This window comes from Topomyia yanbarensis, chromosome 3, assembly GCF_030247195.1.
Source record: "Topomyia yanbarensis strain Yona2022 chromosome 3, ASM3024719v1, whole genome shotgun sequence".
NCBI classification, from domain to species: domain Eukaryota; kingdom Metazoa; phylum Arthropoda; class Insecta; order Diptera; family Culicidae; genus Topomyia; species Topomyia yanbarensis.
The window spans coordinates 406830611-406855825 of record NC_080672.1 but is presented as its reverse complement, the minus strand read 5'-3'; the positions used below and the strand labels follow the sequence as shown (position 1 = coordinate 406855825).

The following is a 25215-nucleotide window of genomic DNA, read 5'->3' as shown; positions in this document are numbered from 1 at the left end:
TACATACAATATTATGCCGATTTGCGCACTGTTCCCACACTTTTCTAACAGACTGCTCAAATCTGCTCACCGAGAAGAGTTGATCGAGATATGTGCAAACCATAGGACGTCAAGGTTAATATGCTACCATCCACACCACCCGTCAGTTTCCTACTCGACGCAATAGGTACCCTGTGCCAGCACGAAGCAAAACCAACAGACGATCTGAAAAAGTGAAAATAAAATAAACAATCCCCCGTCAATGACGTTCCGTCCCGTAATTACCGATAAATCTGGCGGATCGCTTGGCAGATCTTCAACTGCAAGTGAAAATAATAAACTCATTAGTTTGCAAGTTGTGGCCTTGTCTTCTTGCGATACCGTCATTAACTAACCGACCGGTCTTACTGTGGCGCGCAGTTCGCAGCTACGGACTCGGTGGGTATGGATCAAAACTCCACTAAATGTAATCACACCCCTGACACTGTACGGGTAATTTCATATATTCGTACATTGATCGGTGCTGCTCGAAATGTGGAGCACTGACAAGAAAATGGCACGGGAAAATTCGTTCAGAGAAAGGCAACTGATTCATTTTTGCCATCGGAATCGGAACTGCAAATTAACGGTTGTGTGAATTTAAAGCATTGCGTTTCATGCAGCACTACATGCAGCCGGTAATTAACCAGCTCGCGATCGGTATCCTAGTTTCATTTGTTTGCGTTAAAACTGGTACCACACCGCTAATCCGATTGCAAATTGCGCGCGCAACTTGTACTATGAGGAATGTGGGAACCGAACTCCGTTTAGTATTATCAACGCGGCGCAGGTTTCCGGCCTGCTCTCTTCATCACTCCGTTCGCGTCGGAGCGAATAGTATTTACGGATGATTAGCATGATATTGTATGTAAAATTTATGTAAGCTGAAATCGAGCCTCATAACTGACCAAGTTTTTTGTAGTGGTAAAATGGCTTCATGTCGCCCCTAGCGCGCCGGGTCATGAAAGCTTCACATGCGGGAAATCTTCAAAGACAATGGAAGAAAGCGATCGTGTAGCGCAAGAAAAATGTGCAAAGTTGGTACCATTTCGGGAATGTTGTTATAACCTAGCTAGGGCTGTCGAAAGAAGGCGAAATGACAAAGCTTGCTCATTCCAGAGGCAATTCAGGGCCGCGTGAATAGAGCAGTAAATCTTTTTAATTTTTCATACCGAACCGGCTTAAATAGGAAGTGGCGCGGCATTCGTAATATTTCACACGTTGCCAAAGGCGGGGAAAATAGATAGTTTAGAAATGGGAGTTGCACACTGAAAGTACCGTACAGCGTGGTGACATCGATCATTCAGTGTCAAAACTTGGCTATTCCAATGTAGATTTAAGATGCCGCAGTCGCAGTTCCAACGAAAAAAAGTGTACCTGACAGCTGTTCCACGAATTGAGGTTCCTCGTTGTATTGTCGTACAGTAATAACAATGACAGACGAAATTGGGTTCGTGTGTTGATGACTCACATAACCCTGTAGCCTGCAGCTAAAAGGTAATCTCCCGTTGGTACTTAGATTGCCACGGGAACCAACAGTTCCACCTGTTCGCTTCTCCGCTTTGTTGAGCCACTATGAAAAATGTGTATCATATACACTCCACATTTTAATGCGATGTTAAATTACCGTTCTTAAACCTGTTCAAGCGTAACTAAAACTCCAACAAAACAGCCGCCGCCGCTGTCGAGTGCGCCAAGCCATGCGCGAAATCAAAGCGAAGTGTTGATGAAAAACGCAGCTCACTGTTACAATGTGTACGGAGTGGCGTGAGCAACAACAATAGATAAATGCAGAGAACACTTCCATAGTCTATCCAACCCGGATTCCCGCTCGTGTTGCCCGCTACCAATGCAACAGCCAAACAGTACTGATTTTTCTCTTTCTATCCCGGCTGCATATAAACTGCACTGCACTCGAGAAGCTCTAATGACCCACCGATCGTTCGGTGAGTTGAATACCTACATATGAACAAATGCATGAAGAAAAACAATTGGCGCAGGTTCAATCATCGCAACGAAAATGTTGGCATGGTAGTAGTGAAGTACGGAACGAAGGCTTCCTTCCAGTTTCTCACCGAGCGAACGATATTGTCTACTACAGATCGATCTCAGCTCAGCTGACTGCTGAAGAGACGTGATAAATAAGAAGAAAATAAAATAGAAAAAATGGGAAAGCTTTATTCTGCTATGCGACCTTTGGGCTATTGGATGTGCAGTTTGGTGGGCTGGAAATACCCAGCGGCTCGTAATTATTGACGATCTATGCTTACGTAATTCGTTTTTAAATTATATCTTTCTATTTTGGTTATTATCACTTGGGAGCGAAGCAAGGATTACACATGTTCAGCAATTAGCACAAATTGCTAAAAATGCAAACGTATTTAATCGATCCTGGAAAACCCATCTTTAACAGTGAGGTATCCTCTTGCATCTCAACGCAACGAATTTCCCATAAACATGGCTAGCTAGTCTATTATAGTTTTGACGGGTTGTTGCCGTTAGCCGGTGGATGCACAGACAGTGCGCAATGTGCTCTCTAACCTACTGCTCGATATAACACTACACAGGAATTGGAAGTGCAGTTGCCCGAGCAATTTGGAAAAGAAAATTTAGATTGTACGCATCGGTTTTTGAACCGTATTGCATGGTTAAGCTTGAAAAAGCGATGATGGTTTCCAACGACGGTTTTAGTCGTAGGCGTTGTCTAGAAATTATTGACGAACTAAAGTAAACCTTTTTTAATTGCTCAGCTTATACATAAATTGCTATATATTAAAAGAAATTTTAGTAAAATTTAACAAAAGCGCGAAAATTTTGGCTATATTACTTTTTACTAGGTAAAATGCATTTTTCTTTCGATATTTTCTTATTCTCTTATTTTTAGTCCTCTTTGGGTGCTGAGATCAAAATAACCCGAAACTAACCTTCAAAATGCAATTTGGTTGGCCACATACAATTTTGAATTTTCTGCATTTTTCGTATTTCGTGTAGAACAACGAATCGTCTAATGAAATCAACATTTTCGGACATTCCTGAAGGGCTGTACCAAAAAAGGTGCGTGTCATGTAGACCCGGATTTTAAAACTAAATTTGTAACCAAATTGTTTGTTAGAGGTTCAATTTTCATTTTTTGATCAAATTTACCTATATTGACGCCGTTAGCCAATAAAAATCGGAAAAATAGTTGACCATGTTTTGTCTTCATAATACTCTACAAGCGGCACTATGGTCAATCGATGAAATTGATCCCAAAACTTTGTAATGAACTTGGAAGCATTTAAAAAATTCAACTAAAATGATACTGATATTTGGACTCGAATATCGATCATAGTCTGCATATGAACCTCGTGGAAAATCCAAAACATCCGGGAAACTGGTCAGTTCATGAACATAGTCCAATAACTTTTTGTTTTTTCGAAAGTATGTCACTGAGACATGTCTATTTGCCACGTACTTCCCTTCTGGATGATCCAAAACATACGCAAAATTTGACAGTTCACAAACTAGATTCTGAAACTTGCTGGCTTTCTCAAATATTTTCAGAATTCTCATTGCAATCCTTTCGAGTTCATGACCAGGACATTCATTTTTGGATTCGTAGTGATCTCCAGAAAGTTAATTCATAAACATGGTCCTAGAACTGTGGTCAAAGCAAAAGGAGAAAAATACCCAGCTATCCTTTAGTATCATCTGTGGATTTAAAATGCTACTGGTGGCCTATTTATCTAAAGTCACCCAATCGAGTGCTTGGGTACAAGGTCTTTAGTCTATCACGTTACATTGGTACGCATATTTCATTACATTTATTTAAATCATGAACGGTTTTCTGCTACGTTATAAATACAAACTGTCATGAAGAACAATAATAGTACAGCCGTACACAAGCTGGTTGGCCAATAGAAATCGGTGCTAATATGGTCATGGTTGGCCTCCTCGAATCGCAAATAAAATGATATTGATATTTTGACTCAAATTGTGATCTTAAAGTCTACCTACGAATCTCCGATATATGGGTCTTCCGAATGGCAGTCAAAATACAATCGGTTTCCATTTAAACCTGACATGGATCGCTATATGCGTTTCCATTACAACTTTTTCTAATTGTTGTGCAATATGTGTTGTAAATGAAATGTACATACCGTTTTCTAATTAACAATGGTTATAGTAGCACAATCTTCATCATAAACGTACAGCAACTATAGATTTAGCTCGTCTTATGCAGGAAGGTAAAGCTTTCATAGCATTGGTTCAAGAACCGTACTTTCTGACTGTCGGTAACATGAACATGAACTATATATATAATTCGGCATATCTGCCGCATAACGAGCCATCTTCTTCTGAAAATTTCAAAAGCATTGTATCATATTGTAGCAGAAATGGGATTCCATTCGTTATGGGCAGTGATGCAAATGTTCATCACATCAATTGGGGTAGACATCAATCTGAGCGGATGGAGTACATAAGTAATAAAAATCTAATCTAAATATTCTGAATGTAGGGTACCTACCAAATTTTTGAGTTCTGGGTTTCAGGACATCCCGTAGTGCCTATAAGAAATGTCATAGATGTAGCAGTCTGCCTCAGGGTTGCCAAAGGAATTCTGTATTTTTATCCTAAAAAATCTGTATTTTTATCCTAAAAAAATCTGTACATCTTTACATACAGCTTGTTGGTCTGAAAATGGCTGAAAAATCTATGTAAATACAGATTATTCTGTGTTTTTTGTAACGCTGGTCTGACTAAAAAATCCTATGCACCAATATCTCTAGTCTGAATCGGGTTAGCAGATTAAATAAAATTCTCTGGAAATCCAAAGATTTTCAAAATGAAATAATTAAAAACTAGAGATGGCGTTAAAGTGACGGATGAAATCAATTGTCTCTTCGGCACACACTTTCCCGGTTGCATGCATGCATGTTGGTTACCACTGAATCAGTCAAGTGGGCAGTTATCTGTTTTGCTCCATACAAATCGCCTTGAAAAGATATTCCATCCTCCGTGCTATGCTGCTATGAAGAAGACAAGAGCTTTAAGTCTATAAGCTCAAGTTCTTCTAAAAGCTTTAGAACGGATAATCATTCATCACAGCCGAATCATGAGCTTAATTGAGTATGAGCTGCACGAAATGTAACATCCATATCAGCGTGGGTCAATCAGCTTCACGATGTTGTTTACAATATTAAGAAGGCCTTCTCACTAAAATGATCTAGCTTGGGTGTACTCCTAGATATTGAGGATGCTTTTGCACGCGGTCATGGGGTTCCTGCGTTAGGATTAACGCAATGCTTAGTAACCGCACGTTTAGCTCGTCACTGAGAGAGGCAGTGATAAGGAAGTTGAATATTTGTGGCTATCGTCGAGGTGCCGTTCTGTTACTTTTAATACTTTTGTCCTGGTTGCCGACGGCTTGTTAAGGAAAGTCAACGAGATTGGATTTCCAACCTACGGGTTGCCTAACGATTACCAAGTATTATTTACTGGACTTTGCATCGAAACAATCTTCAACTTAATGTAACAATCATTAAGATCTGTCGAACAGTTAAATGATAGAGGCGGCAAATTAAATTATAGAAGCGGACATAGCGTAGTTGGTAAATCAAATTGAATCTGTCGTGAAATTTTGTCTACTCTCCGAATCTGTAATAAGTTTTGATGTAGGCGTTCATTTGATAAACTTATAACATATTTGTCGAATGAAGATTCGTCACATCGTTGTAACGTCATAAAAGAATATGTCTATTGCTAATTATTATACACGGTGTCTTTTTTTAACAACTTTATGCAAAAAAAATTCAGCATCTCTGAAACTTCAGGATATGAAAGAATGGGCTTTCCCCTTTCATTTGAAACCAAAATCAAAATAATCCGTCGGGGGGTCTAGAGCAACTTTTTTTTTTGAAGTATTTTTTGTGGAAACATAGATTTTACAATGGAACTAGTTCATATTTCTGCCCCTAGATGGTGCTTTAGACATTCGAACAACACTAAAAGTGAGAATCTGATAGATTATTTAATTGTCTACAACTTTGTTACTAACTAAAAACCGATTTGAAATTATCCCAAAAAGTAGTTTAATATTTTTACGAATTCTAAGTCTAAGTTAGTTTCACAGAAGACCTAGTGGTTTGTTAATTCACAAGCACTTTTTTATTTGCCAAATAGTTGTGTTTAGTTCAATAGTGAATTCAGCGGAATTTGAGAGCTTGGAAAGTCATCTTTTAGCTGAAAATTATAATTCCCTGATACAGGGCACCATTCATATTTTTGGGATGAGAAGTTTTAGATAAGCGTTGACCAAACTAGTATGATATTAATATTCTTTTTCATGATGGTAAGTGATTCCTCCCGCAGAAACAGCCTTTTCAATTATGTATGCCTTCTTTTTCATTTTTTCGATTGTTCTCAGGGATGACTGATAACTATTCTTACATGAATCTCCTACTCTGTTAGCATCTTCGTATAAAACTCACTTGTCCTGAACTTCAACCTTTTATTTAAACAAACTCAATGAAACTTTTAACGCACCATTGCAATATTTCGCGGATTTCATTGCAACGTTTGGTTAAAAACGCTGATTATCCGTTTTCAAAATTAACTCAATGTGACAAACAGTGAACAAAAAACTTTGAGTTTTTGGATCAAGATAATTTTTTTTGGGATATATTCGAGGACTTCTATGTATTTAAGGTTATTGTTGTACTCAAATCATATTTTGCTTTCAAAAGTAATACATATCGCATTATCTAGGATCAATTTAGTAACGATATCTCGCATAATTGATAGGAAATGGCCATAAAATCCAACTGCCACAATATGCTTTGCGGAGAAAATTTGAATAAATCATTTCACACTAATCACTAATTTGGACAGTTACTACTGTGGTTTGCGTTAAATTAGAAACGGTGTGTCCCAACATTTCGTCTTGAACGGAATTATAATAGCTTTCTAAAACACCCGTGTAACAAAACATAAATGTAAGCAAACCCTTGTAACCAAGCAATACCCAAGCAACCAAAAGTTCGTATAAGGGAGCTGCACAAGCTTCTCGTTTTAAGTAATTTTTCAGTACGTTTTATGGTCTAATAGCGGCTTAAGCAGCTTTCAAGTTCCATTAAGGTTCAAGTTACCTTTTTTAAGCATGTGTTAGAATTGAACGCTTGGTAGTGTGCGTAGGAAAATTTGTGTTCAGCTTTGCCACCGGATTATCCATTTAAACCTTTTTGAAACTCTAAAAGAAGAATATCAGTCGATTTTTTAGATCACCATGATTCAAATCATGCAAAATACCTGCTGGAAAAACCATTGGCTTAGCTGGATGGTGCTTTTGAAAAAGTGGCTGTGGTTTTTTCATTGCGCAGTTGTGTTGCGTACCCCAGCTCGGTGTGGTAGTGTGACAAAAAATCACAGCCACTTTTTCAAAAGCACCATCCAGCTAAGCCGATGGTTTTTCCAGCAGGTATTTTGCATGAATTGAATCGTGATGATCTAATAAAACGACTGATATTCTTCTTTTAGAGTTTTGAAAAGGTTTAAATGGATAATCTGGTGGCAAAGCTGAACACAATTTTTCTTACGCATACTACCAAGCCTTGAGGTAACTTGAGCCTTAAAGCTTAAGCAGCTTGAAAGTTCGCTAAGAACTTTACGTGAACTTTAAAGTGTGCTTTTTAAGTATTCTCCGAACTTCTGGTTGCTTGGGTACCTTCCGATTAATGGTAGTCCCTTCGAACCTATCGGGAAAGATTACAAACCAAAAGCACAAATAGTTTTCTGACTCTGTCAAACATCCTAAGTTCAATTAGAATTGTCAACGTAATGAATCCCGTCTAATATTTTCATGCCACTAAACCCAATTATTTTTATTTTGGTAATATAATAAGTGCGAGAAAACATATTTCATTATAACTTTGTTAAAATCATAAACAACTTTTCCGGATGATTTCAGATCAATTTTTAGTGGTCAACAAACTTGTAGACAATTAAATTTTCTATCAAAATCTCACTTTTAGTGTTGTTTGAATGTATAAAGCTCCATCTAGGGACAGAAATATGAATTATCTCCAGTAGTAAAACCTATATTGTTACGAAAAAGACTTCAAAAAAAAAAGTTGCTCTGGACCCCCCGACGGATTATTTTGATCTTAGTTTCAAATGAAAGGGGAAAGCCCATTCTTTCATATTCCGAAGTTTCAGAGATGCTGAATTTTTTTGCATAAAATTGTTCTAATAAATACACCGTGTATAAGGTGTTTCAACTCTTAGAGAAAAACACGATGCAGGCATTATTATTCACACTAACGCGTTGTATTTTTTCTTCTTTGTTATAGCTGAGCTATAGCTCCATGCAGCGTGCTAGCTATCACCGTACTAGCGAGAGCTATTGCTTATCGGTGCTCGTGCTACTTGCTAACTCTAACTAATCGGAAACTAGCACTAGCCCAATGAACTTAGCTCTGACACATTAATAGGACACTGTGCAGCACCGTTTTTGTGCATGTCTGCTAGAGGGACTGCCCAATATTACTGGTTGTTTCCGTGCTACAATGGATAGTGGATCATATCATCATCATCATCATCATCATCATGGTCCGTGGACACTGTGGTAATACCTTGAAAAGTATTTGCTGAATATCATTCTAATGAATTTATGCATGTGATGCGGATATGGACTCTATTGGTCAGGTGATAACTTTCGGAATAAACCGGAACATCCGCAGAATCAATTCATAAAGTTTGTCCAAAAATGACCGACACGTAAAATAATATACCTTGATGAAATCAAATTTATAAAATCGTAGCATTGATGAAATTATTAATTTTTTTTATGAAAATGGCATTGTTGGATATCACATAACTTACGCAATTGCCACTGCTTGAACTTTTTCATATTTTGACAAATTTGAAGCCATGCAACCAATAAAAAGATGACATGATTAAAACCGAGAAAAATGGGTGTAGGAATATCGTCGTTCTTAAATCGATTGCCTTGTACGCAACTCATCTGGATTCGATCCGCAACTTCACACATGGGATTAGAAACAAGTCTAACTCGAAAAAGAGGCAAATTCCCTGCTTTTTGCAAAATTAAAAAAGAATGAAAAAAGAATTTGTTAACTATTTCACGAGCACGAATGGCCAGTCATGACTAATTCGCTAGGAATCATGAATCAATTCACGTATACATACATTTTTCGATTTTGTGAACCATTTCACGAGCACGAATAGTCAGACGTTACTGTTATACTAGGAACCATGAACGAGTTCATGAATACAGGATAATTGCTTCGTGATTTTGTAAATTGTTTCATAACCACGAATTGAGGGTTGTGACTTATATACTAGGAATCACGAACCAGTTCACGAATACATGAATAATACGGCATGTTTCCATTATCACACTACCCATGTGAAGCCGCCCAAAAGAAAAGTATTCACATCAATGCAAGAGAAAAAGCATATCTCATCATACCTACCATATCTTGCATATTTTGTTTTCTCATTTTTTTGTTAGATTTGCCTGCGGATAACCGACAATTAAGCGAATAAAACAGAAGTCAATTTATTAACCCGCTACCCCAGACGCCGCCCCCTCCCTTAAGGACACGGCAAATAAGTTACGAAGATTTTAAACCAAAAATTGGACTCGGCCGAAAGATATTTCGGCAATCCTTGTCATTGCAAGAACGTTTTTGGTAAAACATGATTTCGAGATAAAGCTCATAACGTTTAAAGTTTCGCACCACGCGTTCCGCCCCCGTAAAGGAACAAAATGAACAACTCTATAACATTGCTTCTACTACTTAGACCTCTACAAAAATTTAAGAAACTTTCTTAAGAATCTATACTTTAAGATAAAAGAATAAAAAAGTTTGACTTTTTGACCGACCTCATCATATATAAACGAAATAGTCCGAAACCCACTAATAGGCGCATCCTACATATAAATAACCAAATCAAATGTAAAAGAGCTCCTTGCACTTTTAACACAACATATGGCTTATTTGGATCAAAACGTAGTATGCCTTGTCTGTTTTTCAAAAAGCGTGATATAATCGAAGCAAAAACCGTGATATAATCGAGGGTGAGCGAGCAGACTTTCCATGAACATCGACAAGTTTGTACTGCCTATGATCGCAAATTAAGATAGGAAATCTAAGTGAAAACGGAACAAATATGCGATCATGGGTAGTGTACCTGTGTATAAAATTCCGTGCACGCGTTCCACCTCAAACATGCTTCGTCTCGATGTACAGGTTCGCCTCAAACAAGCGAACGATGTACAAACTCTAGTTCAAACATCCGTGTACGTACACCGAGAACGGCTCGCACAAGGCAGAAAGAGTCAACGCTAGTCATGATGGGAGTGAGACAGAGAAAACTACGAACATGTGCACGTGTTTTGGTGTGAAATAGCGTGTTCGAGTTCGTACACGAAATGTGGGTTTAATATGAGCACTGAACCAGAGCGAACATTGCGTACGATGTTTATTTGGGAAGACTGTAAACGAATATTGATATAAACGCATAGTGATATAATCGAAACATTACTGTACATGAATATTTTATGATTTTGTGAACTTTTTGAAAGGATTCATGAATAATATTGCGAGTTTCGTGAAATAGTTCTCAGGAAATTATTTTGATTTTGTGAACTAATTCACAACCAGGAAAACCAGATCCTGTTCAAGATGTGTTAAATCATCAATCAATTCACGGCGCATAGTCGGACTCTGAATAATGTTCCTAAATCTATGAATAAAATCACAAGCCAACCTTTCGTTTTATGAATCATAATCATAAAGATGTGAACTAGTTCTTGTACAGAAAATCGGTTTGGTAATGACATGGCGGATATCGTAACTAAAGTTCACAAAACAAAAACAAATATCTACAATAATAAAGCGTTACTGAAGGAAAATATCATATAATTATAAAACACATGTTTTTTGTTCATGGTCCTGTTTTCGTAACGTATAAGCGTGATTGTTCCAGAACTAATGGCACTTTATTTGCGATTTTGGGAACTATTTTTTCCCACATGTACCACCAGAACAAATGAACAAAAATGTGTCTTTTTACCGGATAAACCTTACCACCTTCGCCCGTCCTCCTCCATCAACCCCTAAAATTTTTGATATAGTACAATTTATTTTTTATATGATTTTGAGAATAATAGTTCTGAAAAATATTAAATAAATTCTTCTAAAGCGTACAATTAAGAATAATGAATACATGCAGTGTTAAAAAAGGGTCTTATGACACTGCTAAGTGTATTAAATGTTTTTGTTCTACAATCATATGACCATAAGTTTCCGAATTAATCATTTTTTTATAATATTACATCGAGTACGAGTAGATTAGCCAAATTAATGATATCTAGAGAAAATTTTCCATAGGACGTAAGTAACATTGAGAGCCTCTCTTTGTTTACTTTTTCTTTTGTTTATTACGACGTCATTACAACACTTTGCACTAATTTTCCAGTACATATCGAAAGCCGACGGTTTTTACTAGAATATTATACAAAGAGTAGAGTAGTAAATGTTGAAATAGTCGAGTAATAAACAGAAGAGAAAGACCCCAAAGAGAATCTCTCATTGTTACTTACGTCCTATTCTAAATTTTCTCTAGATATATCCAAATTTGAACTTCATACTGCAATCCAAGTTATAAAAAATACACGTGATTATATTATTTGCCAAGTTAAAAAAATTTAGAGGTTATGTTTTGCTTCGATTGAAGAGAATTCAATTCTAGGGTCATTCGTCTCTTTGATCGCATTAAAACCATATGTGCGGAGATCGGGAGTTGGACCGAGGATGACTGGTTACCAGGTGAGTGTCCCACCAACTATATCATACTACTACGTAGTCTTGGATGAACCATGGAATACAGTTTCGCCGACGTACCAATCTGCGATGTTTTCTCCGTTTCCCATCCCATCTTTTATATTTAATATTATCCGTGAAAATCAATCAAAACCAGTTGAAATACCGTAACTCATAACCATGTTGTCGTGAGCCCCATTCATTCCATTGTTCCCGTGAAAGAGTTGCATAAAGATAGACACCAAATGCATTTCAACGCACAACTGCGAAGAGAGTAGTTTCTATTGGGAGCGATGCGATGCAAAGCAATTATGAGAAAACGATCACCCCTTCTGGAGGCCTGTGTCTGTTGATTGTAGCGTAACCACGTGCTGAAGCATAAGGTATGATGGATACAAAGGATAAATGGAAATTTGACATAAATTTGGCGGCAAGCGAAATTTTTAATGATTTGAAGAAAGTTGCCCTTGCATTTCGGACGAGTAAATTTGTGAAAAATAGAACAGAGTTTTCAGCTATCATCAAAGCGTCAGTCAATTATAGCCAGTGACGTCTAACACAATTAGGAAAGGTTATATTTCCCGAAACGGAAGTAGCCGGATTGTAAAATCGGGCAACGCTACCGCTCCAATTCATTCAGGGGGCAATTGTCCAGGCAATAAAATAATAGTTAGGTAGTCTTCGTTTAACAGTACACAATTATATATAATCGGGAGCTCGCAATTCACCTTCTGTAGTAAAAGACCGAAAGATAGGTATCGCACAACGCTGTCATCCATATCATTTCTTGTACTTTTCAGGAACAAAAAAAGTTGGCAGTAGTCGAAGTTATTGACCCTATACTTCGCAATATTTTTTCTCGTATTTTTGAATCAAAAATATGTTAGATACACACCATTATAGATGGTAGTTACACACATTCTATTACTTACGTATTTCGGCTCAAAAGGGACTTTGTTTCTGGTTGTATTCATACTCCATTTTATCAGAGATTACATTCGAATGTCAATACACGAATACTTACTATTCAATCACATTCATATTTTTCAATGTATGCAACTCACGAATTCCCAACATATTCGATGTATACTCGAATATTCGATTGAAGTAATAAGTATTCTGGCTGCATTGATCCAGAAAAATAATTTATCGAAATAAAATTTGAACCTGTTTATGATGAAAAATAAGAAAATTTGATATGGTTTTAGGCGGCACTTTGCATTAATTGATCACGTTATACCTTTATCAACACTCATCATTATGGATTAAACATAATAATTCATTTTTCATTCATAAATAATAGACACAACAAGCGGAACAATACATTGAAACTACATCCTTAACTGCCAAAAATAAACAATAAAATCAAAGTAGTACCCATTTTCCCATAATATTACCGACTCAATGCAATGCAATGCGCCGAGCTCTCTCGGAACATTTAAGAACTCTTCCCTATCACTTGAAATCGGCACAAGCCTGGCACAGTTCCAGTTAATGCTTGTTTTGAGCTAACCGCCGTTGAAATAGTTGGTTTTTGTAGCCAAGCAGCCGCAGCTCACTCTTCCCTCATCTAGCCAACTTATGTCTATACCTAATATCGGTTTTTGCTTCGATGAGTTCTCCATGTATAGACGAAATCTTGAAAACGCATACATTTTTTACGTGCAACCAGCCACCAGAAGCACCATCAAAAGTGTTTTTCGTTTTGTTCACTTTGGTGTAGTGCACACAATTTCTTGAATTATACATTTTTTTTCGCTCGGCGTGCCAGCAGATTTGCTGGCGTCCAGTTTTTCTATCTATAGTTCAAGACGCAAACATCCGCAAGCTCGAAGAAACGGGGGGAACAAGCGGGTATCTTGACACATATCGGTAATTTATTGGTCAACGGTGATTGTTTTTTTTCGGAGCAAAAGAGTTGTTTAAACTTACCATCAAAATAAGAAATCCAACTCTTATCCTCATCTTGCGTGAATCGATATCTTGTTCCAAGGGGACGGGCACTTGTTACTGACGTTGATCCAAACTCGGGAATTAGACCAACCTGACCACTGACACTAGACGCTTGTCTCCAAGAACAACTTTCTCTCGCACCCCTCGTAATGAGTAGCGAAAATTTCCCCCGCTGGAGAATAATAACGTAAATCTAATTAGCACACTTTTCGCGTATAATACTTTCAGCTCTTTCGTAGTAATGGACGGCGATAGGTACGTTCAAAAGCGTCTACACGTGCGTTTGATTGATCACCGATTGTAGGGCGTCTAGCGTACTTCTGGTATTGTGAGATTGTTATGATTTTTTTCGTTCCACTCTCTTGTCCAAAGCTGCAACCAGTTAGCAATCACCTAGATCTTCCACCTCGAAAAGCAATCAATTATCCATTTCACACCTCCGAAAACATTTTTTCGCCGACCACATCAAGCATAAACTGTTACGTTCTTTGTGCGCGTATCACTTGCTCTATCGCACATAGATAGTAGGTAATAATTTTAGGCAAATCAACACCGAGCTAAAGAAACAAAATCCAACGGCACCCGGCTTTAGTTCTGCACGGCGAATTCCGAAGCTAACTGCATATCTCACACAATCAGACCACCAGAAAATAAAAAATAAAAAAACGCAGCAAACCTCACCGAGGAAAGCCAGCAACCAGAATAAATAGAAACTTAATTCCGCCAATTTTTTCTGCCTCTCGCAACTCTGCACCGTCTTCGGGCCGAAAAGCGGCGCCGTTTCTGACCGTCGCGTCGCAGTAACAACACTCGCGCGCTCGCGTGCTCTAACGGATATAGTATATCGAAAACCTGCGGGAAATGCGCGAAACTCCACTCTGGACTCCTCCGAGGGGCATGGAAAGCTAGCTGCAGCGAACACACCAGACCGATTCGATGTCCAAACGCGAACTGAACTGATTTTGGTGTATGAACTCTTTTTACGGTCCCGCACCGCGTCGGTCGCGTTGCTACTGCTTCAATATACATATCTGCAGCCGAAAGATGAGCATACTGCGCTCGAAAGCATGGTTCGCGAAGGGAAAAGCAACAGTCAACAACAAGTGCTGCCGCCGGGGTCTTCTTCAGCGGCAGCAGCAGCAGCAACAGCATTCAAGCAACAGCGACAATAGGCTGCTCCAAAGAGACCGATTTTCGCTGTTGGAAACAGAGAAAGATAGGAGAGTCACACCCGGGATTCGATGGGAGAAAGAGAGTGGAAACTCTTCGCGAGAGTTTGGTGAAAGGAAAGCTGAGTGAGTGCATTTTCAGATCAAGTTCAGTGCACGGGTGCTCGGTCGGGTTGATGGGTGTGTGTGGGAGGGAAAACTGTGAGGTAAAGAAGCAGATGATTGGTGAGAGCTTTGTGAGTTGAGGCAGTTGACTTATCTGATTATAACCATAGGAAACGTTTTACGATGACATTGAAAATGCGGAAAATCCGGGAGATAAAATGTCTAAGAAGCCAATGATCAACAAATTAAAAATAGTTCTTGGTGAAATATGAAGCTTTACTACATCTTTCCGTTTTTCCACGGAAGTAGCATACATGTCCCTACATATATTATCGAAGCTAATAGCCTAATCGCAAGATCTATGACCACTATGAGGGAATAGTAAGTCACTGGCATCGGTAGTTGAAATCCAGTTTATATTCATGGTGTAAAACTGTCACTATAAAGTTTCCAAATCTGCCCAGAACCTTACTCGACCTCTGAGGCCCTTGCTGAAAGTTGGTATGTATTTCTCCAGGCACTCTGGCTTATACAACTTTGAGTGATGTTTTGTTTATGATGAAAAACCTGGCTTAGGTCCCTCGGCCGAAAATTCCTTACTGGATCAATAGTTGCCGAGTGAATTTTTAGGGGAAAACAAAATTATCTTTTTTGAGCCGTCAAACCATGCTGTTATCAGATAAAACTTTTGTCCGTAAACGTGTCTAAAATCCATCTTGACATTAGAGCAATTGCAAGTTTGTTAACGAGTAGACTCGACCCTATACGATTCCGATGAAAATAGGTCTTCGATAGGAAAGCTTATTTATTTTTCCACAGTTTAAAGATACTCTTGGAAAGGGCGTATGTAAAGCTTACACATGTTTTATAAAAACTGTAACTCGAAATCTTTTCCTTATATTAACATAATGCCTGAGAAAAATTACAAAAAATAATGAAACTTTATAAAAAACAAACTATTATTTACTAGCCAAAAGATGACTCATATTATTTACGAAAATTCTCTAAAACATACTAATTCACCACCACGTGCTGTTGGGTCCCATGCAAAAATCACTCAGATATCACATGATTAATGGTTCTAAGGAAGTTGGATTGAGTTGCTGTCTTCGACAAAGTTGCAGTCAACAAAATCATCTTTCTTATTTTCACTTGAAGTGATTAACTGTTGCATATAGTTGTACTTAGCGGTGAAAATGCGAGCTAGTGGGTTATCTCCACGTACATTGTCGAAAATTCCTATACAAATTTCAAACACCGTTCGGATTTCAAGTGGGCCAGACTTTGCTGTAGCATCTTTGCTCAAGTATTTTTTTATTCATTTCGTTTATTTGATAGACACAAATACGTTGGCTTGGCGGTACCAAATTCATTTGTTTTTACATTTTGGATATCTTAAAACTAGGAGGTTACAATGTTGAAATATTTTTTTTATAAAAAGCAAAAAAAATTACAGCTATCTTAAGACTAGAAATAAGATTATATATTCAAGAGAGGGGTAAAAGCATTCGTTCAAATACATATTGAACATTCCTTTGATTAATAGACTTGTCGTCAATTACTGAATTCAAAGAGTCGTCAAATATTTTCACACATATAAAGGAGCAATACTTTTTAAAATGTCTTATTCAAAATATCAGTTTTTTTGACAAATATGATACAGAAGTGAATGAACTACTTTGAATAACTATCGAGAAGAATGCTTGATAATGAAACGAGGAACATGATTATCATGAATTTCTAATATTCGAATATGGATACTCAAACCATTTTATCGCATAGGGTATTTCCAAATGTTGGAGTCGAATTTTTCAAGCACTTGTTTTCTCCCTTATAAGAGAAATAAACAAAAATAATTAACGAGCTGGAACTAAACCAATATTCTCGACGATGTCTTTGTCGAACAACTTTATTCAAAAAAATTCGGCATCTGTAAAACTTCGGGATATGAAAGAATGGAAATTTCCCTTTTATTTGAAAGTAAAATTAAAATATCTTGTCGGGAGGTCTAGAACAACTTTTTATTTTAAAGTTTTTTTTATTGAAAAATTATGTTTTTTTATGAAATTAATTCGCAATTTTGCTACTAATTGGTACTATAGACATTCAAAAAATATTAAAAGTGAGAATCTGATGAACAATCCCATTGTCTGCAACTTCGTAGAATGCTATAAATCGATATAAAATCACCCGTGAAAGTTATTAAAATTTTATCAGTTTTTAGGTGTGCGCGGGGCCTATGGATTAAGAAGTTGATTAACAAGGACTTACAAAAAATGTTGGGTTTAAATGAACATATTACATTCAGGTAAATTTCAATGTATACAAAGTCCCATTCCCAGCAGAAAAAAATATATTTTCAGATTTCTCCGAGTCTTGGGCGAAAATGACACTTTAAGAAGAAGGAGGTGCGGAATTCGATACCTAATCTTATACCTTTTCAAGATATTGATTAATGTAGTAACGGATTTTATCATGCCTTTTTCATTTCTTTTCTCGCTCTAGGGGATAGCTAATGTAAACTAGAATGACCCTTCTTCCTGATCCTATCCTGCCTAGTAAAATACAATTGGCTTAAATTCAAAACTTTACATTTTAATGAAATAAAGTAGCCAGTTCGAGTCATTGTAATACAGGTCGGATTTTATTGCAACTTTGGATTGAGAATCCTGTTTGTTTTTATCAACATTAATAGAAAGTCGATTGAAAAAGAAGTTCTACTTCTTCGAGTTTTGGATCCATGTTTGTTATCTTTTGGGGTAGATTCATTTCATTAGAAATTATAGATGCAAATTTTTGCTTGTCCTCAAATTAAATTTCCAAATCGAATACACTTCACATAATATTTGTATATTTGTATATATTTACACCAACAGGCCTCTTGGCCCCAATGATGACTCCTTACAGACTAATTACATCAAATTAATTTCAACAGAACACTTCATGGTAAAACAGATAATTTACAATCACAGTGGCAACATTACAGAAGATATAAACATGATAATATCCACAGAAACATATTTCACATATTGCATAAATTAAACAAACAAAACATTTTTCATATTTTATTTTCACGTTGTCCGAAGCTGCAATCCAACCGAAATGTGCGGTAAAGTTTATCGTCCAGGTTTCCATGTTGTGTTAATTCGATTTTCAAATTTCCTACATCGGATGTTACGAGGCCAAGTTGTGGCTTGCAAAGCAAACGATTCCCATTTGTTGTTAAGCCTAACTCTGAATGACGCATAGTCAATGGTGTCACACGATTTCCAGATGGGCACAAGTTTTTTTACCTCAACTGTGTCACTCGCACTAAGGCCAAGACATTGTGAGACTAAAGCACTAACTTCGCCTTCACTTACATGGGGTTCAATGTTTGACAGGTACGGAGAGAATTCTATATTTTTGTCTTGTCTTGTTAATCTTAGAAAAAAAGAACAAAACCATGTTTCATAATTTCCTTTAAGAAGAAATTCCGGAGTCGTTACTCGTTGTACACGGATCACAACAGAAAACAAACAAGAAAATATCAGGCTGGACCATACATTCAGTAAATTCTCAAAGTAATACAAGTCTGTTTATTGAAGATTTCCCTCATAATATGATAATAGCAAAGACAACATATCAAGAAGACAGAGTTGCCAGTTCAGTTCAGATTCTGAAGACATTAACAGCAACACGTCTTTCAGGTGATACTAAGGTGATACTTTCTATATTTACTTTTATATTGAGAACGCTATCTTCGTATAATAGACGAAACCTTTATTTCTCATTTACTATTGCGATTTCTGTTCAATGAATAGCGATTCCCAAAAGTTAACAAACTTGAACATAAATCTCATCTTATTATTTTTCTATCTTTCATGAAACTGTCAATCAGGATTTTCAATCGAAATCAAATCAAATGACTGAATATCTAATCGAGTTTGATCAAATATAAAGTTAAAATTTAGGCCAAATATATCCCACAAGATGCTAACGAGCAAAAAGGTAGATTGAAGATTACATCAAGCATACTCCAGAATGAGTGAAGAAAAAAAAGAAGAAACAAATATATCTGTGACAGTTTTGCTGCATTATTCAGCATATTTCTTAATTTCGTTCAAATTATGGAATCTGGAATTATGTTTTTTACGCTTAAAGGATGGACTTTTCTAGCATTCAGGTTCTTCTGAGCACACTGTTAAAATAAGGCAATCCATTTTTTTACAAATAAAAATGTTTTTGGAATAAAGCTTCTTAACCAATAGGCCCCGTGCGAATCTAGAAACTTTGACAAAAATTTAATAGCTTTCTCTGGCGATTTTAGATCGCAATGTAGTTTTCTACAAAGTTGTACACAATGAAATTGTCCATCAGATTCTCATTTTTGGTAATATTTGAATGTCTAAAGTATTACCTAGGGGCAAACATGTGAACCAGTTTCATTGAAAACCCTACGTTTTCAAACAAAAAAAACTTTAAAATAGAAAGTTGTTCTGGAGCCCCCGACAGAATATTTTAATTTTACTTTCAAATGAAAGGGAAAAGCCCATTCTATCACATGCTGAAGCTTTAGCGATGCCGATTTTTTCGAATAAAATTGTTCTACCAAACACACCGTGTTCTCGTCTATTGCCTTATTAGCACTGAGAACTGACATACAAGTAAAGTTTTCAACTTGTGTAAGAAATAAAACTGTCGCTTTGAAATGACAACAGCAAGTAGCAAGTTGCCACTGGCCGGCACTGCGATGGGCCAGCAATTGCTATGCGGGACTTGTGTGCAAACTTGGATACAACGGTGACTCACGCATGCAAACTTGTATGCGATGGTGATTTTCAACGTATTTTCATTTAAATGTTTACACAGGTTTTTTGTTATGGTTTGTTCTAGCTTATATGTCTGTTCTCTGTGTAAATAGTGTCAAGCAATAACACGTCAGAATGGCCGATATTATAGCAGCAGTTAAACGACGAAGAGCATCAATAAATACAATGTACTATGTCTGATACGGGTACTATTTTCTCGGTATTTCTCGATCTAGGCTGTCAGTACTCTATGGGAAGCACAAAACGACGGTCTCGAGCTGGATTCAACGAAAAACGGAATCCTAAACCGAATCAGCTATCACCCGGAAGTTTAGCTATGAACATTATCAGCGGCTGATTTTTGCTATAAACAACGTCTGTTGTCCTTTTTAGACGAAACCAGAGAAACTCTCACGAGGAATTTCAAAATGAGAATTTCAGCTTCGTCAATATGCAGGATTCTTCATAGCGAAGTTTTACTTGGAAAAGCCTAAAGCAAATGGCAATCCAAATACGGCATAGCGATATTTATAGATTTTGCTTCGAACTGAATAATATCAATTGAAATTTCCTCAATCTGGTATTTTTAGACGAAGTATCTTTCGATAATCAATTTCGATATCAGGGTATGTCGCGTCCCAGGCTATGCTACCAAAAGTAAAAGGCTTGTTTATAAGGGAGAATTTATACGAAAGGTTAAAGCGTCTTGCCTTTCCATGATAGCACAAACCGAAATGCTTAAATGTTGTTTTACGGAAGGCACTTTTACCAGAATGATATGTTTCCGACATTACAAACAGTTTGCTTTGAATAGCAGACTCGTGGAAACTCACCCTGGCTATCACTTTATTTGGATTCTGGACGGTGCACGAATACACTCTGACGAAATAATTGTGTCGTACTTTCGTTCGTTGGGTGTATTGTTGTAACAAAACAAATTCGTGTTCCACTCGTCAGAAACTGACACCAACTTGCTGCCAGTTAGACGATATATCCAAACTTACAAAAAATCGACGTTAGACACTAAATCCAAGCAGTTCACATAACATGTGTGATCGCCTAAAGTAACTGGTTGTACTGAGTGTTCTCTCGGTTAGCCAAGCACAGATTTAGTGTCCAACTGGTGCCAATATGTTGTTAGTTTGAGTATATCGTCTAACTAGCAGAAAATTGGTGTCAGTTACTGACGAGTGGAACACGAAACATTCGAATCCAACTTGTCTATGTTTGGTCTTGTGCTCTCATGCGCAAATCGGTTTACCCATTTTTTTCTATGGGAAAAAATAAATGTTGCAATATTGAAAATGCCATATTCATTGAGTATTCTTCACTGGATAAAGAGGGGGGGGGGGGGAGGAGAAAGGACCACTTTTGCATTGTCCCCTAACGCAAAACCCCTTTTCGAAATGTCTACTTCAAACGTATTACCAGAAATTCACGACATTATTTGACCTTTGCTGCGTTGCATCATTAAATAAATATTTCGGGCCACCCTAGTCAGCAGCTAATTTCATTTTTTAAATTTTGTGATATCAAAAAATAAGTAAGCCAACCAAAATTACTTTTTGAAAATCTTATCAAATATTCATTTTTTTCACTTTTGCACTTGAACAAATTAAGAGAGCCTGACATGGAAGTACACAGTACTGCTCTGTAAATATCGTTGTTTAAAATCGCTAATTAGGCCATTGCAAATCTTTTTTAAAAATTATGTCACCCCCCCCCCACCCCTTCAAAATTGCTGAAAAAATCAGGGGGCAAATAATTTTTTTAAAATAACCAAAATTCAAAAAATTCTCACGTTTTATAGAGCAACAATAGCTTCCATAGAGTTTTGCTTTTCGTAACTGAAAACTATTATGGTAGTTTTAGAAATTACCATCCCATGATAATTTTTATTTTGACCATTCTCGGGTAAATGTGAATTTTAAATGAGATCATCGATCCAGTCCAACATCAAATGAAACGTTTGCTGGTCGCGGAAGGAAGGAACCATCTGTGTATTATCAAACGAAAATCTCATGGAAAGGCTAATACAGACCGACTTCTGAATCGATTCCATTTTAAACGCAACAGTCGATAGAGACATAATCGATCGTTGCATTCGAAAATAATTTCGATAAGGAAACAATCTGAATTCAAATCAGACTCCTGGCGATTTATATGTGGTTCAATATTCAATATACATGAGCTTTACCGAAAAGTTTTTGACAATCAAAGATTTCATATGGGATCGTAGTGTTCATACCGTATTTCCGCAGCCATATGTGCGATTCTTATGAACTTGATCAGATCAAAATCTGCTACCAAACCTTCCATTTAAGGCTAAGCTTGTGAAAATCGAATAAGTCGTTTTCCAAGATGCCGAAGAGACATTAATTCTGAAATGTTCCAAGAACCAGAAACATGCAAAATTTTCGAGATAGACGCTGGAATCAAAAGAACTTTGTCTGGCCATCAGCGATCAAGAATGCTCTAGCAAAGCTAAATATAGATCTTACAAATAATGGTATCATCGGCACTTACCGCAGGGGGAACCGGCAATCCATTATCGATGTCAATTTTTGTAGCCTTGGAGTAACCGGAAAGATGGACTGAAAAGTGTGCGAGGATATATCCACAGCGACCACCAAGCGATCTGGTACAGCATTGATAACAGGACTATGAACTACACATGAATATGAATATGTGGGAAATATATAAACGAGTGAAGATGGAAAACAGCTATTTTTCACAGGAACGTGTCCGTCGAAGAACTTGAATTTGAGGGTATCCTCTTCAACCTAAATGCGAACGAGTTCACGGCACTACTAACAAGGGCGTGTAATGCGACCATACCAAGGGATGGGAAACCGAGAAGCGGTCGCCGGGTGCAATACGACGATTATCGATCTACGTATAAGTTGCCTCCGAGCTTGGAGAAGAAGTCGGAGATCACTTCGGTTTCTCATCTCGCTCAGTTCAGAAGCTAGAAATCACTCCGCTGCAATAGCAGGGCAAATAATCAAATTTACCCGCGCGACGCTTGGTCTATTTGTAAAGGCAAAAATTGATTCCTTCTGCCTAGTGTGTGAAACGTGAACAAACAATGAGTGACAATGCAAAGCAAAAGTATATCACGATGCAGGCAAACTGTGTTGCTGTTGACTACACGAAATATCCGGTAATACCATCAATTCATGAAGGGGAGCAAATGTTGAAGGTGAACTTGAAGTTCAACGTAGCTTGCGGTACTTTATGCGGTGCAATTCCACCATTTACGTCATGCGGTACTGAATATGTTAAAAAACATTAGTCAAGCAGAATCATTCGCTTCCCAGAACAACATGAAACACGTCATCGAATGTAATGACATTTTATACAGTATCCCAACGTATATAGATGTTGACAGTATTGAAATAAAGATACATGACCTGGCACCACGTACTAGTTCCTTCGCTATCAAACAAATCCTGTCAAAATACGGAGAGGTGAATAGTGTTAAGGAAGATACTTGGAGGAACTTCTTCCCAAGACTCCGCAACAGCGTTCGTGTGGTGAGAATGCGTCCGACAAAACCTATTCCCTCTTACTTGACTTTCACATGCAAATCACCTCATGGTGTTGAATATTCTCAACGAATACTAGTTACGCACCCAGGACAGATTCCTACCTGTCAATATTGTGATCATCCGCTACACCACGGGAAACCTTGCGCAGAGAATGCTAAAGAAATTCCACCTGATACGACCAAAGCCGGTATACAATCATCGTATGTTAAACCACAACCAGTTGGTAAACCAACGACTGCAGACCGGGCATTCACAAGCACCAGCTCAACAACGATCGGCCCCAGTACCACTAAACCAACTGCCATTACCAACATCGAAGTAACAACGATTACAGCAAATGTTTCCAAACCACCAACCAACACCACCAATAAGGAATCTAATACCGATGAAGAAGGATTTACAATAGCGACCCGTAAGCACAAACAACAAATAAGAACATCCGACGATGAGCAAGATGAATGCAGTACCGATGATGACATGGACGTAAACGAAAACGCGAGAGAAGACGGACCAAATGACCCCCAAGGTGCGCTCCACGGCTCAGTTGTGCTAACGCATTGAGCCGTGTCAAATATATTTAAAATTAAAACCGAAGTCAGAAATCTCAAGGGAAGCGAGCTGCAAGAACCGCTCTCAACAAAGCAGTCAAGCTGTACAAGAAAGCCTTGCCACAAAGCCAACGCGAATTTCCTTAGGAGAGACCTACAAAGGTGGCATAACAAAGATAAAAGGCTAAGCTGCACCACCTGAAAGGTGCCCGGAAAAGATGGAGGTCACCATCGAAAGGTTTTCCCCACAACATGAATCTATTTTCGCCGTACAGTGAGGAGGTTGATCACAAAGATGAAGATCGATTTACCAACAAACAGCTTATCGAGATGGCGAAAGCCATAAAAGTGAAGTGATACATGAGAGCTCGGATATGTTCAAAACGATCCGATAATTGGAAGCGACAAAAGCTGATGTTGCTTCCGATGCCGGGACAACATGGAGATCTTTCAGCGTGGTCAATATATCCCTTGGTAATGTTAGAGAGAAGGAGTAATCCTGAACAAGCCGTGAGAACGGCATCTCATGTAATTCGGCTTCCTTATAGGCAGGTCTACAGTGAAATCCATCCAAACGGTTGTGGGAGCTGTGGAGACAGCAGAGATAAGGATATCGTTTTTGCATGGTGGTTCCCTTAGACGTGAAGAATGCTTCAATAGTACTAGCTGGGAAGCAATCGCCCATTCGCTGTACAGCATGAGTAACTCTGCAGGATATTATAGAGCTACTTTCAGTACCGAACACTGATCTACGAGACAGACAAGGGAGAATCACAACTACAACTGACGTTTCTCGACTCGACGCTGTGGAACGCAGTGTACGATGGAGTATTGAAGCTGAACCTTCCCAGAGATATAACGATTTTCGGCTTCACGGATGATGTGGTGTTCCAAGTAATCGGACAATCGCTAGAAGAGGAGACACTCGACACGGAGACGATTGCCCATCATAAAACAGAGTTGGTGATGACTAGCAGCCGAAAGACAGCGCGGTCGGAATATATATCATCGATTTGAACTTTTAAAGTTACGATGATTATGTTAAGGGGAAGGCTGTGAGAGCAACCACAGCTTTGCTTGAGGCGCCAGTGTACTGGGCACCACGAACCAGCTGGAATCGCCGGAACGAAGCATGTGAGCAGACTAGTTTCACCATCAGGGACAAGATCGAGTAGGTCGAGTGAAGCACCAGCGGTGAGTTGTCGAGTTTTCAACGAACCGGAAGCAGCGAACTAGAAGCTACGCTCCATCCG

At 38.0% G+C, this 25215-nt stretch overlaps 1 protein-coding gene across 1 annotated transcript in view; it reads right to left on the bottom strand.

The window, feature by feature from the left end:
- The window catches only part of LOC131688455 (uncharacterized), a 177539-nt gene extending 162808 nt beyond the window's left edge, over positions 1 to 14731 (bottom strand). Inside the window, exon 1 of the mRNA XM_058972724.1 lies at positions 13779 to 14731. Within this exon, the coding sequence (XP_058828707.1) occupies positions 13779 to 13811 (33 nt within the window). The 5' untranslated portion in view covers positions 13812 to 14731. The remainder of the gene's footprint in view (positions 1 to 13778) is intronic.
- Positions 14732 to 25215: the final 10484 nt, after the last annotated feature.